This window comes from Mobula birostris, chromosome 16 (assembly GCF_030028105.1).
Source record: "Mobula birostris isolate sMobBir1 chromosome 16, sMobBir1.hap1, whole genome shotgun sequence".
Classification (NCBI taxonomy): Eukaryota; Metazoa; Chordata; class Chondrichthyes; order Myliobatiformes; family Myliobatidae; genus Mobula; species Mobula birostris.
The window spans coordinates 18,578,759-18,593,407 of record NC_092385.1 but is presented as its reverse complement, the minus strand read 5'-3'; the positions used below and the strand labels follow the sequence as shown (position 1 = coordinate 18,593,407).

Below are 14,649 nucleotides of genomic sequence, written 5' to 3'. Positions count from 1 at the left end.
CTTCTCATTACTACCACCAGGAAACGGGTACAGGAGCTGGAAGATAAACACTCAATATTTTAGGAACAGTTCCTTCCCTTCTGCCATCAGATTTCTGAACAGTTCCTGAACCCATGAACACAATCTCTTTTGTACAATTTACTTATTTTGTGTCTTACAGATATTTTCATGTCTTGCACTATACCATTGCCGCAAAACAACAAATTTCACAATGTACGTCAGGATAACAAACCTGAATCTGATCCTGATTCTTCTGATATTGATCCAGCTGGAGCAAGCTGGAGCAAATTCAGCCTTTGGGATCTGCCATCTCTTTAGATTCTATGACACTAAGCCAGCCGTACTGTGGGTCAGTTCCTTCTATAAGTTCTCCTTGAAGAAGAAGCAGATTGCATTGGATTTTTCTCACAAAATTAAGCAAACGATATCCCCTCCCTGCTGTCAGCACGGATGTGACTGTGTCAAGTAATGGAGCCAATATCTGTCCAGAGAATCAGTTGAAAGAAATGGGTCTGTGAATATTAAAAATCCAGAAACCAGCCCAGTCAATCGTAAACACAGGAGGTTCTGCAGATGCTGGAAATCTAGAGCAACACACTCAAAATGCTGGAGGAACTCAGCAGGTCAGGCAGTAGAAGTGAATAATCAGTCAATGCGTTGGGCTGAGACCCTTCATGACTGGTTTTGGTCTGAAATGTCAACTGTTTATTCATTTCCATTGATGCTGCCTGACCTGTTGAATTTATCCAACATTTTGTGTGTGTTGCGCCAGCTCAATCAAAGCCACTTAAAACAACACAGATAGTGAATTCAATCTCCAAAGGCAAGTGTTATCTTTCACAAAATACACTTGTAAAATTTGCCAACTACAATTTGCCTTGATTACAGTAAGAAAATTATGATTCCTTTTCCTCAATCTCTATTTAATAACCAGACTTTTAAAAACTGCAGGCTTTTCTTTTTAACTGAAGTTGGAAATTCAAAGGGGTAGTTCAGGTTTTTCCATTAAGATCAAGCGTTTGAATTTAATACACCAGGCTGACAGAAAAATGACAATTGCAGCTTCTTTAGGGTAGATGTTTAGTAATTATAATAATTTTATTTGTGGCTGACTGCTCTATAAAAAACAAGCTATCTTACAATATGCCACAAAAGCAATTTGTGAACAACCAGTAAAAATAATTTAATTTTCCAACTATTTTGAAAAGGATTTTCTTTCTCGACTCCAATTGGAGCTTACAAACCAGTTAGCTTACTTTGTTACGCTTTCTCTAGGGTGAATGACAAGTTTTAAGTGGAAAATTTCAATACAGCGGTCTTATTGAGTTTAGCCTCAAGTTGAACATCAGTGGAATGGATTGTAATCTGAGATACCAGGCCCCAAAACATTGAATAAATCAACATTAAGTCAACTCTGTGTCAGAAATAAAGCTAGAATCATGTCATGCATTACTTTACCTGTTGGCAGAGCAGTGGAATGGATTTCTTGATTATTTCAACCTAAACAGTCTGGCCACAGCAATTTCTCCAAAGACTGTAACATTTTTAGTCTACTCCAGTATAGAATATAAGTGGTAGAGGACTGCTTTTGGGAGGGGTACCCAGTAGGGCTGCAACAAATAACAGCTTTGCAATTATGACTGATAATCAGTATTTGGCTTGCGCTCTTTTAAGCCAAAGATCAGAGACAATCTTGGGGTCTGGAGTTCATAGAAGCATCAAAATTTGCATCTGGAATCATGTTCCCATCACTGACCTTGAACAGTGTTAATGCCAATATACGGAGAGAGTTCTTAACCCACTGCCAATTAGCTGCAGAACATACACAGAGCAGGCTTGTCCTTGCAAATGATGCATTAATCGCCTTCTTCATAGATCTGAAACTGCTGCCATACTTATGGGAATTACACGCTTGTTTTCTAAAAGTATGCAGAGATGTTGCCAACTAATGTCAGGGCCAAGCCACCAGTGCTGCCCAGCTAAAAGCTGATTCGCAATAAGTGAGAAGAAACCTCCATCATTGACTCTTTTGTGAAATGCAACCTTTGGAGATCCCATTTCCCAGGTAAACCCCAATAAATCAAAGGTCAAAGTTCAAAAAGATCAAAGTAAATTTATTATCACAGTACATATTTGTCACCGTATACAACCCTGAGATTAATTTTCTTTTGTGCAGACTCAATAAATCTATAGAATAATAACTGTAATAGAATCATTGAAAGACTGCCCGACTAGGGCATTCAACCAGAGTGAAGAAGACAATAAACTGTACAAATAAAAAAGAAGAAATAAGAAATAAATATTGAGAACATAAGATGAAGAATCCTTGAAAGTGAGTCCACTGGTTGTGGAAACATTTTAATGGTGGGCACGTGAAGTTGAGTGAAGTTTTTCCCTTTGGTTCAAGAGCCTGATGGTTAAAGAGTAAAAACTGTTCTTGAACCTGGTGGTGTGACAATGATGATAAATTGGAGACATTGTGGAAACAGCAAATATCTCTTTGGTTTCAAGCCCAGCTAATAAACATCCTTCTGTTATTCCAGTGACTAACTTGAAAATATCTATATGGAGTGTAGAATTGTAGAAACATAGAGGAAATTTACAGTGCAGGAGATCATTCAGTCTATTGTGTCGGTGCAGTTCAGAAAAGCTATCCAATCTAACATTACCTTCCCACAGGTGATCTGCGGTCTTGCAGACTATAGCTCTGTAAGACATTTCATAAATGTGGTGTGAGTTTCTCCCATCATCTTTTCAGTGTTTTGGTATGGTATTGGTTTTTTAATGTCACATACATGAAGATTCAGTGGAGAGCTTGTCTTCCATATAGATCAAATCATTAGAGAGTGAGTTGAGGTAAAAAGAAAGTAAAAGAGAAACAATGCTGAATAAAGTTTAACAATTCCAGAGAAAACGGTGAACAATAAAGTGTAAAATCATCATGAGATAGATTGTGAGGTCAAACGGCCATCTTATTGTACTATGGAACCATATTAATAGCAGGGTAGAATCTGTCCGTGAGCCTCATGGTAGACGCTTTCAAGCTCGTGCATTTTCTGACCAATGGAAGAAAACAGAAGAAGAATATTCGAGGTGAGCGGGGTCTGATTGTGCTGGCCGCTCTACTGAGGCAGTGAGAAGTGTAGACAGAGTCCATGAAGGGGAGGCTGATTTCCTTGTTTTGCTGAGCTGTGTCCACAACTCTTGGCAGTTTCTTGCAGTCAAGTGCAGAGCAATTACCATACCAAGCTGTAATGCATTTAGATAGAATACTCTCTATGGTACATCAATAAAAATTGGTAAGGGTTAGCAGGGATATGCCAAATTTATTGAGTTCCAGCCTCCTACGATCTCGTGAGAAAACCAAGAGGAATATTTTCTTCTTTATCTTGATCCCTCAAAATTTCTTACTTCTCAGTTAGGCCCGTCACAGATTCCTCTGATTCACCATGGCCTAATAAGCATCAGTTCTAGCATATCCTCCATTTTCCTATAATCTGTCCCTTAGCTAATAAAGGTAAGCTTCCAATATACATTTTCCTCCACTTTATTCACTTTTCAGCTTCTTTTGTAGGCATACACTCCAAGAGCCCTTGTTCCTCTACAGTACTCACTACCATCCAAATTATTGTACATGCCCCTGCTTCCTTTCACCTCTGCAAACACATTCCTTCACAGTTCTCTGGATTAAATTCGACTTGCAACTTTTCTGCTCAACTGACCACATGATCAATTTAGGTGTCATCTGCAACCTTCTTCCTACTCCCCTGAATTTAAGTATAATTTATTAATATATATATATATATATATATATACAGTCAGCCCCTGTTTATGCAACAGCAGTTCACTGATTTATGGGTCCAACATGTTGGGAGAACATTCCCTATCCAACTACACACAGCACTGCCCTGGCACAACCTCTGATCACCTCCTAATGAACTTCCTGCTGGACCATCATTAACCAGGCCACTGCCTGGAATGAGCTATCATTGTCCCGTACGGAACTCTGCACCTATCCCCATCTGGAGCCACAGGTTGTGTTTTCACTTTCCTACTCCAAGCATGATTAGTCACAGTGTTTGCTCTGTTGCTGAACCACTCTTACCTGAGAAGCCTTCTTTGTCATAGTGGATTAAGCAATAAGGTAAGATCTGTGCAACATGCTAGCTACCTGTTAGTGTGCTTCCACGTGTTCTGCATTATCTAGATTTTCAATGGAGACCCTCCCCTTCATCAAGCTTCTCAAGAATCAACTGTACAACCAGGTACCGAACCTTACTGGTAACGCAGAATCTTTTGCTTCCTGCCACTGAGCCAATTTTGGAGCTAAGCCGAGTGTGGGAACTGGAGGCGAGGGTCAGGCTGATTTCACTCACTCTCCCGCGATGTTCATTCCTCTCTCTGTGACGCTGAGGCTGTGAACTACTCCGGCGGCTGTCGTCTCTGTGAGTTTCATGGAATTTTTGCCTGCTAATACAATCGACCGAGATCGAGGCTAGGGCCTACTCGGTCTGCTCCAGGGAGTGGGCCCAAGAAATCAACCTGGTTCAGAAAGCTGCTGTTTGCTCCTATTGTTTGCATGGTGTGTGTGTGTGTGTGTGTGTTTCCTCTTTCTCAGCGAAGAAATAGGGTTCTTCGGATTTCTTCTCTGAGGCTGCGTTTATGCAAACAAATCACAAGGTATGTAATTTATACATTCTTTGATGATAAATGTACTTTGAATTTTGAATCTTAAATTGCTGCTTTCCCTTGGACCTCATGTACCAACATGGCATACAGCATCTTAACAAAAGCTTTGTTAAGATCCAAAGAGGAAATGACAAAAACAACATCGTCATCAACTCTCCTTATTATCTGCTCCTCAAAAAAATTCCACCATTTGTAATCTATGATCTTCTCTTAACAAATTCATACTGATTGGAGTTCAATTCCGATGCTGTTCCCTGTACTTCTTCCCCGTGAAATGCATGGGTTTTCTCTGGGGGCTCCAGTTTCCTCCACATTCCAAAGATGTACTGGGCAGGTTAATTGGTCATTGTAAATTGACCCGTGATTAGGTTGGTGTTAATCGGGGTTGTGGGCCAGCATGGCTCGAAGGGCTACTCAGCGCTGTTTCAATCAATCAATTAAGTGGTATCTTTTAAAATGAAGGTTCACACATTCCCTCAGGATTAATTCCAACAACCTACCCACAATCAATATTAAACTAATTACCCTGTAATTGTTTGTTTTATCCCTTCCTTTTTTTAAACAATGGTACAACAGCATTCCTCAGTCCTGTAAAACCAGTTCTGAAGCTAGCATTGCAAGATGAACATCAGTCTCTGCAGTTTTCTTCCTTGCTGCTTGTAGCAGCTTGTGATGTATTTCATCCAAGCACTGTGATTTATCCACATCTTTTATTATGCTTATTCCATCCAGCATTTCACATATTTCTTCCTAAGTTTCAACATCAAGATCACCTCACTCCTTCATAAAGCAGCTGCATGTACTCATTCATAACCCTGCTCATATTCTCTGCGTCTACAGACAGATTACCTCTTAGTCCCCAAAAAGGCTACACTCTTTCCTAGTTATCCATTGCTCTTAATGCCTTTGGATTTTTAAAAATCCATGCCAGTATTTTTCCCACTGGGTTCTTCCAGCATTTTGAGTGTTACTCCATATTTCCAGCATCTGCAATCTCGCTTGGACAATACTCCTCTTTCATTGCTTTCCAAAATTTCCTTTTTTTAAGTTTTGCCCAACAATAAACCCTACCATTGACGTGGGTCACAGAGACAATGCTGGAGGAACTCAGCAGGTCAGGCAGCATCGATGGAGAGTACAGTCAATGTTCTGGGCCGAGACCCTTCATCAGATGTCGAAATGTGGACTGTATTCTCTTCCATAGATACCGCCTGACCTGAGCTCCTCCGGAATTGTGTGTGTGTGTTGCTTGGATTTCGAGCATCTGCAGATTTTCTTTTGCTTGTGATTGCAATGGGTAAGCAGGATTGCGGAGTTGAAGTTACAATGCACTAAAATGTGATCTTATTAAATGGTCAAGAGACTAAGTGGTTGACTCCCATTTTGTATTCATAGGTTTATTAAAAAATAGTTAATGGTAAGGGGATTGTTTTCCCAGTTCGTCTTCTTTTCTACTTCTGTTGATAGTCGGACTTTGTTTGTGTGTAGTTTTTCATTGATTCTATTGTATTTCTTTGTTCTAGTGTGTATGCCCACAAGAAAATTAACCTCAGTGTATTTATGGCAACATGTACTCACTTTGATAATAAATTTACTTTGATCTTTGACTGCCAAAGGATGGAATAATTTGGCAATATTATATTTTTACAGCAGATCCAAAAGTAAAATGGGTGGCAGGGTGGAGATAGATCTCTAGCACAGGAGATGTAAGGTGCTCCCTCCCTCTGCTAGCCTGCAGGTGACTGTTGGGCAAGGTGTAGCACCTGCTTAGCCCCTCAATCTGTGTCACGTGATGCCACGAGGCCCGGTGGTGGATGGTCGTACGAGCAGCCGGTGCATATCGCTAGTCCTGGTTATGCGACCACTGATGCCAGGCAAACAATTTCTGAAGAGGATTGTTAATGGCTGGGGTCACCCATCTTGGAAAGACACTGCTCAGAAGCAGAAGGCAATGGCATTCCACTTCTGCAGAAAAATTTGCCAAGTAGAATCATGGGCATGGATAAGAATATGATCACCCACGTCAGTACAACATGGTACATAATGATAATGATGGAGATGGTGAACTGTCAACGCTCCTTTAAAATCTCTGTACTGTCATTGGAGCTTCAAAGGCAGAAAAAATAAGGCAAGTGCAATCTCTGCCCTCATTCCTTTCAGCTGTAGCCATGGTGGTGGCTCTATTTTATTTGCTAGAGTGCCTGTTATGAATGGTCTGATGAGAGTGATCTCCACACCATTTTCACCTCCCCACCACCTCCACCCTCTTCTGCATGACCCCATCCCCTCGCTCATAAAATTGTCACTTTATGTCTTATTGCCTGAGAGAAATGGGTCCTTCATGGGCCCCATTCTAATACTTTCAAGTCGTCTGCTTTTCAGAAAGGACGTTAATGTCAGGTAGATTTCAAGTTTCTGGTGAGCTGCATTCTGGGTGGCACCATATTTCATTAAATTGTCATAGGGTGAGTTTAAATTTTGTGCTCCACCATGCTTTAGCAATCTTAAGACTTACAATAACATTCACGGGCTTCATTACCAAAGGCAAAGAGCAGCACTTCCAGCAGTATCAGAACTAAAGGACTTCTCAGATCACCACATACGTACATCTGAAAAATATTTACATTGCCATTGAGTCGTGGACATCTAAATTGAGGATGTCAATGAGACAGATTATAATGTGATTTTCTTGGGCCATTAAGTCAGGCAGACCAGGGGCGAGGGAAAGTTGGAATCCTGTCTTCATGATTAAATTGGGCTTTTCGGAGACAGCTGAATAACAAAGTATGCTACTCTGTCTGGATTCCCAGTGAGCTGACTTTCTTCCTGTAAAGGCAAATAAAGTTTAACCCTTGATTCATTCATGGAACCCTTGGTAAAGTGCCTTTCTGGGATTTCAAAAGTCAATATTACCTTATAATGTGAGGCACAGATGAATAAAAGTGGAATGTTAAAACTTTCAACGTACTAATTAGGAGGGTCAGAGGAGTAGTTGGAATATAAAACATAGAACATAAAGGAGTAGTTGGAATATAAAACATAGAACATAAAGCCATACAAGCACAGGAACAGGCCATTCAGCCCATCATGATTACATGGACTATGATGCCATACTAACTAATCATATTTTCCAGCACATGGTTTATATTGCTGCCTGTTTGCGTGTTTTTTCTAAATATCTCTTAAACATTGCTATCATATCCACTTCTACAACCTCACTTGACAGCATGCTCTGGGCACCTACTACCCTCTGTGTAAAAAAAAAATTTGCTCTTCAAACCTCTTTTAAGTTCTTCCCCTCTCACCCTTAAATATATGCTCTCTGGTATTTGACATTTCCATCCTGGGAGAAAAACTTTGACCATCTACCCAGTTTAGGCCTCTCATAATTTTATATATACTTAAATCTATCAGATTGCCCATCAGTCTTCCATGCTTCAGAGAAAACACCCAAGTTTGTCCAACCCCTCCTCACCAAGTGACCAGAACTGCACATACGAATGTGGCTAACTCATACACTGTCTTCACTAATGAAGGTAACATGCCATATACTTCCTCTGCTGACTATTTATTATTCTATTTCATGGAACTATGCATCTGCACCCCATTATCCCCCTGTATGTCAATGCTCCCAAGGGTCATTACTTACCGGCACTTAGGGCAAGAATGAAGGTCCTCCATGTCTGACAGTGTTTCGGGCTTCCTTTCTCATGTCGGTAGCTTCCTTTCGGTATTCACTACTGTCAGATATGGAATTCCAAGCTAGCGATTCAGGAATACCATCAAATCAGATGTAGAAGGATTCTTCTATTTTGTTTGACCCGTCAGTGTTGTTAGCCCTGAGCTGAACCTCCATATCTGGAGGACCGGTGGACTACTCTTAGTCTGGCCTCTGCCCTTTGACCTGTTTGGCATGGGTGACCGTTTGTTGTTGTTGAGTCATTCAGTCGAGTCCGACTCTTTGTGACCTCACATAGAGTCCACAACGTTTTCATGGCAAGATACGGAAGTAGACCACCAGGCCTTTCTTCCGCGCAGATACTGCTGCTGCCCAGTTTGGGACCCGGCTGGGTTTGAACTCAGGACCATATGCCTTGAAATCCAGTGCTGATGTCACGACACCACAGCCGGCCCTAAGGGGTGACCCTACCAAGAGCCAAAGCATAAGACCCTGACTCCAGCTAATATCGCTCCCTGGGTGATTGAGGCACACAAGCCTCCAAACCCTACAACAAGGTTGTGGTCCTCTTGAAGGTACCAAGGGTCCTAATGGATATTTTCTTCTTGCATTTGACCTCTCTGAATGCAACATCTGTAGCCCAGGTTATATTTTGCCTGCAATTTCTTCACGTATATTTACAACCTACTTACATCCTATTGCATCTTTTGATAACCTTCCTCACTATCCACAATTCCACCATTTTTGAGCCCTGTAAAAACTTACTAATCAGACCATCTACATTTTCAGCCAAATCATATACTGTATGTAAGATATTTTTGTCACAAACACCAGAGGTCCCAACACTGGAACACCACTGATCACAGACCTCCAAGTCAGAGAAACACCTCAACACTACCAGGGGTGATTGATAAGCTTGTGAGCTAAGGTAGAAGGAGATGAGTTATTAACTTCAAACTTTCTGCATAATCACTCAAAGAGTCGAAGTGCACACGCATGTAACGAGTGCTGTATACTGTAACTCATCTCCTTTCTACCTTCAGCCACAAACTTATCAATCACCCCTGCTGTGGACCACTTTCTGGAGGTCCAAGACGCCAACTTTTACAAAGAAGGGATCCATATGCTCTATGACCGCTGGACTAAGTGTGTAAATGTAGGAGGGGACTATGTTGAATAATAAATGTGCTAGGGTTTCTAAAATTGACTCCTTCTACCTTAGGCCACAAACTTATCAATCACCCCTCGTCTTATTCTGTCTCCTATGGCAATGTCAATTTTGTGTCTAGCGGACAATTTCGCTCAGGTAAAAACCATACAATAATTAAAGGGAGTGAGATATGAAGTATATGAAATTATATAAGACCATAAGATATAGGAGCAGAATTAGGCCATTTGGCCCATTAAGTCTGCTCTGTCATTTTATCATGGTTGATCTATTTTCCTTCTCAACCCCAGTCTCCTGCCTTCTCCCCATATCTCTTCATGCCCTGACTGATCAAGAACCAATCAACCTCTGCTTTAACTATACCCAATGACTTGGCCCCCACAGCCACCTGTGGGTATGAGTTCCACAGATTCATGGCTCTTTGGCTAAAGAAATTCCTCATTATCTCCTTTGCAAAAGGATGCCACTCTATTTTGAGGTTGTGTCCTCTGGTCTTAGACTCCCCCACCATAGGAAATATCCTCTCCACATCCACTCAACATTTGATAGGTTTCAATGAGGTCATCCCTCATTCCAGCGCAATAGATGGTCCAGAGGGTGTTAAATTTTGGAATTCTCTTTAGAAGCTCAGTTGGTGAGTATATTCAAGATAAAAATTAATAGTGTTCTGATATTAAAGAAATTAAGGGATATTGGGTTACTGTAGGAAAGTGATGTTGAAATAACAGATTAGTCATGATTTTACTGAATGGCAGAACAGACACAATGGCCCACATAGTTTACTTCAGATTCCATTTCTTATGTTTCCTGCATCATAGCCATATCAACTAAAGCTGGATTTCAGGTTAACTGGATTGACTTTTACTTGATATTATTGGTATTAATGAACAGTGAAGGGCTCAGACCAGGGTGCAGTAGCTTCAAGTCAAAAAGCAACAATCTAATTGTGCAGTCAGTTCCATCTTGAAAAGGCCTTTTGGTGAAGAATTCTAGCAAATTAGTTTGGAATCCATTTTACAGGGCCCAAATAGAATTAAAGTAAGACAGGACGGTCCAGTTGGAAATTTTAAGTCAGTTTCTTCTTTGGGTCCAAAGCAGTAGAAAGTCCATTAACCACACTCGTCCATTAAAATAATACTAACATAACAAGGTTATGTTTTCAGGGAAGGCTGAAGGGCTCATTGGAAGGCCAGACTGAAAAGGTCAGGGTGTCAGGACCAGAGGCGAGAGACAGCCCAGTTCTGCCCGGTTCTGCTCACTGCTCCGTGATGTTTACTCAGTTTTGCTTTGAAACAAAGGTGGGCCTGCTCAGGCTGCAGTGGTGTCTGGCTCCATACCTGTTGTCCCGCAATGTTTACTCGTCTCTGTGATGAATTTAGGCTGTGGCCTACTTTGGCTGCAGTGATGCCTGGCTTCGTGTCTTTCATAAAACTTCAGTTCTGAATGCTATTTGCTTCTATTGTTTGCATGATTTGTTTTTGTTCTCTCTGCACTCTGGGTGTTGGATGCTTTGTTTTAATGGGTTCTTTTGGGGTTTCCTGACTAAGGGTCTCGGCCCGAAATGTCGACTGTACCTCTTCCTATAGATGCTGCCTGGCCTGTTGCGTTCACCAGCAATTTTTATGTGTGTTGCTTGAAATTCCAGCATCTGCAGATTTCCTCATGTTTGTGTCTTTTGGGATTTTTGTTTTGTGGCTGCCCGTAAGGAGATGAATCTCAAGGTTGTATAATATATAATACGTTGCTAATAAGTGTATTTTTAACTTTGAACTTTAAGATTACAGTTTCTTATCATAGCTGGAGAGTGTGGATTCTAACCCAATAAATCCTGCTGAGGTGATGCACAGTCTCTTCCTCTTCATGGTCTTGTGGGTTCAGACAATCCCAGATGACTTGTTGAAGGCACTTGATAAAACAATTAAAACAAAATGTGTTTCTTGATGGGCAACAAGAATATTGAGCTGAAATTCAACCTTGCACTAACTTTAACTGCCAGTATGGGGGCAGTTCACATTGATCACTGGGCCTCCATCTCCGCTAATTTAGATAGCATACATCAGAGTGATTCTACTTAATCCTCAGTCATTTGCAGACACGCTCCACTGATGCTGACATGGCTGGGGCATTGCAGTCGTGAGAAGGAGTAATTTTGTGACCTTCCACCTTCCTGAGATATAAATTTTCTTTTCCAAGCAATCCGTAACACTTTGGTGCTTATGCCTGTGATCAGGTGAGCCTGAGCTGCTCCTGCTGAATGCCTCCCATATGAAGCAAAGGATGCTTTCATTGAGAAGAGATCTAGCAGCATTCATAGTCTGGCAATGTCCCAATCTGCTTTACAAATCCATCCAGCCATTTCAGTATTGCCATTCTCATGTAAAAAATACACAGAACAATGTCCCACCAATGATGATGTAATAATGACCAGATAACGGAGAATTCTTCTGTGACATTGAGAAGTATTAGTCAGGACACTTCTAAGGTACCTAGAGGAGGAGATGGTGGGGAGGTTAGGGATGGAATTGGTAGCAGGTCAGAATTTCTTCAGAGCAGCTCTCACAGTTCATTTTCACATCCTTCTGAACAAGTAGTCATGTTAAAAAGCCTGCAGAGCACTTTCTAAACAATTCAGCAATGTTGCAGAATATTTATGCACATCTCCCCTGTTCTGGTGTCCTCTGGAACTCCTCCAGCTCTAACATCCAGTCCTCTCACCCTCCATCTGCTATATCATGGGATCATTATGAAAGGTTCAATTAGAATATATAACATAGAACATAGAACACTACAGCACCAAACAAGTCCTATGCTATCTATATAGTCCAAACAGCCAACCAAACTAATCCCTTATGCCTACACCGTGTCCATATCTGCCCATTTTCCTCACATTCATGTGCCTATCTAAATGTCTCTTAAATATCCTAAACACAACTGCAACTACCAAGGTTCAAGGTTAATTTTATTGTCAAAGTACACATACAACTCCAATATTTGTCTTCTCCAGATAGCCATGAAATACTCATGAAAAAGTAAAAGAAACAAAACTCACAGACCCCAGAATACCCCACCCTCCCCCTGCAGAAAAAGAGTAGCAATGATAACAATCCCCTCCCCCCTCCCCACAGAAAAAAACAGTAACAATATCAGCCCCCAGCCCCCTCCATGACATAAAAACAACAACATTACAATCCCTGACCCCTCACTTGCAGAAAAAAGACAGCGTCAATAGCAACACATCTCCAACCCCTCCCCTGCAGAGAAAAAAAATCAGCAACCACCCCTCTCTCACAAAAAAGAGTGAGTAGCATCAAACCACCCCCATCACTCCCCCTCCCAGGCAGTGAACTCCAGGCACCCACTACTCTCTGTGTAAAAAAACTCCTTTGAAGTTAGCCCCTCTCACCTGAAAAATACATGACCTGTTGTATTAGACATTTCAGCCCTGGGAAAAAAGATACTGTCTGTCTACCCTGTCTGTGCCTCTCATAAACTTATAAACTCCATCAGATCTCCCGTCAGTCTCCGCTGCTCCAGAGAAAACAACCTAAGTTTGTCTAGCCTTTCATTACAGCATATGCCCTCTAATCCAGGTAGCATCCTCGTAAATCCTCTTCTGCATCCCCTCCAAAGCCTCAACATCCTTCCTATAATGGGGTAACCAGAACTGTAAGCAATATTGCAAATGCAGCCTCACCTGAGTTTTGTCAAGCTGCAACATAATTTCCTGACTTCTGACATGAATGCTTCAACTGATCAAGGCACGCATGCCATATGCCCACTTAACCCACCTTATCAACCTGTGTAACCACTTTCAGGGAGCTATGAACTTGGACCCCAAGATCGCTCTGCTCGTTAACACTGTTAAGGGTCTTTGCCCACTACATCATGAATGCTGTGACGTCAGTGCAGGCAAACATCCTCAACTTCAGTGCAGTCACATGAGTGCGTACTGGGTCACGGACATTCCCCGGGGGTAGACTGTTATAAGGAATTTGTTGCTTTCTATTTTATTCCAAAGGTGAATCCTTACATTGCAGTTCCATGAGTGTGATCTGACTTCAGCCAGAGTGAAATCCACTCTCAGAATTTCTCCCTGTAGTGGATACTGCACGTGACATGATCAGATCACAACAGAATGAGAAAGCCTGCCAGGCAGCAAAGCAATGTTTTAAACAAAATACATAAATAATTTAGAGCAATAAAAAATTCAATTAATTCAAAACTAATGCAACTGACATTATATAGTTGTTTAACACTGCAATTAAAACTGCGGTATTTTTGATCCTGGTTGTAAGTCCTAGACCTAAAAGAAAAATCTAGCCATTTCATAGATGTCATTAATGATTTTAGCAAATAAAATGAACTATTCCAAATTTATTTAATTGACTTTAATTTTCACGTCTTCCACAGCGAGATGCATGTTCCGACTTTGCTCATTCTCCACGATGGTCATCTCCACGGCGCTGAGGCAGTGAAGGTTGCCGCGGTTGCTGTGCTCCATGCCCGCTATTATGACAGACTGATAAGCAGGGCTTTGGGCCTACTCCAGGATGCTCTGGAGTTCGGATCTGAGGGCTCAATTTAAGCTCAGAAGGCTGTTGTTTGCTTCAATTGTTTGCGTGATTTGTATCTTGTTTCTTACTCTTGCGCACCAGGTGTTGGCTTTTTATTTTTATTCTTTTTTCTTCTTTAAATTGGGTTCCTTTTGGGTTTCTTACCAAAAGTTGTGACTACCTATGAGCAAGCAAATCTCAAGGTTGTATAATTTATACATTCTTTGATAATAAAGGTACTTGAATCTTGAATTTCAGGATACGCATCCAGTAAGCTAACCATGTGCCACAATATTTTTAAAAAATTTGGTGTTCCATTGGAAGTGCAATTATTTTGCTGTCTAATAATTTCAAATGCAATCACTGGGTAGTGTCAGTCTTCTCCAGTAAACTGATCAGATGTGATTGTAGATCTTTCTTTCTCTCTCTCTCTCTCTCTCTCAAAAGTAATAATAGTCTGTTTTTTCAATAACGGTTATAGCAAAACAGAATATTCTCACCGTGCATTTAAAATGGCAATTTGTGATTTCCTTTCTTTGGGGCTGTAACCTGGAGACCCG

General features: G+C 41.1%; 1 protein-coding gene across 1 annotated transcript in view; it reads right to left on the bottom strand.

Moving 5' to 3' along the window:
- Positions 1-426: 426 nt before the first annotated feature.
- Positions 427-14,649, bottom strand: part of hdac11 (histone deacetylase 11) — a 161,542-nt gene continuing 147,319 nt past the window's right edge. Inside the window, exon 11 of the mRNA XM_072280368.1 lies at positions 427-481. Within this exon, the coding sequence (XP_072136469.1) occupies positions 442-481 (40 nt within the window). The 3' untranslated portion in view covers positions 427-441. The remainder of the gene's footprint in view (positions 482-14,649) is intronic.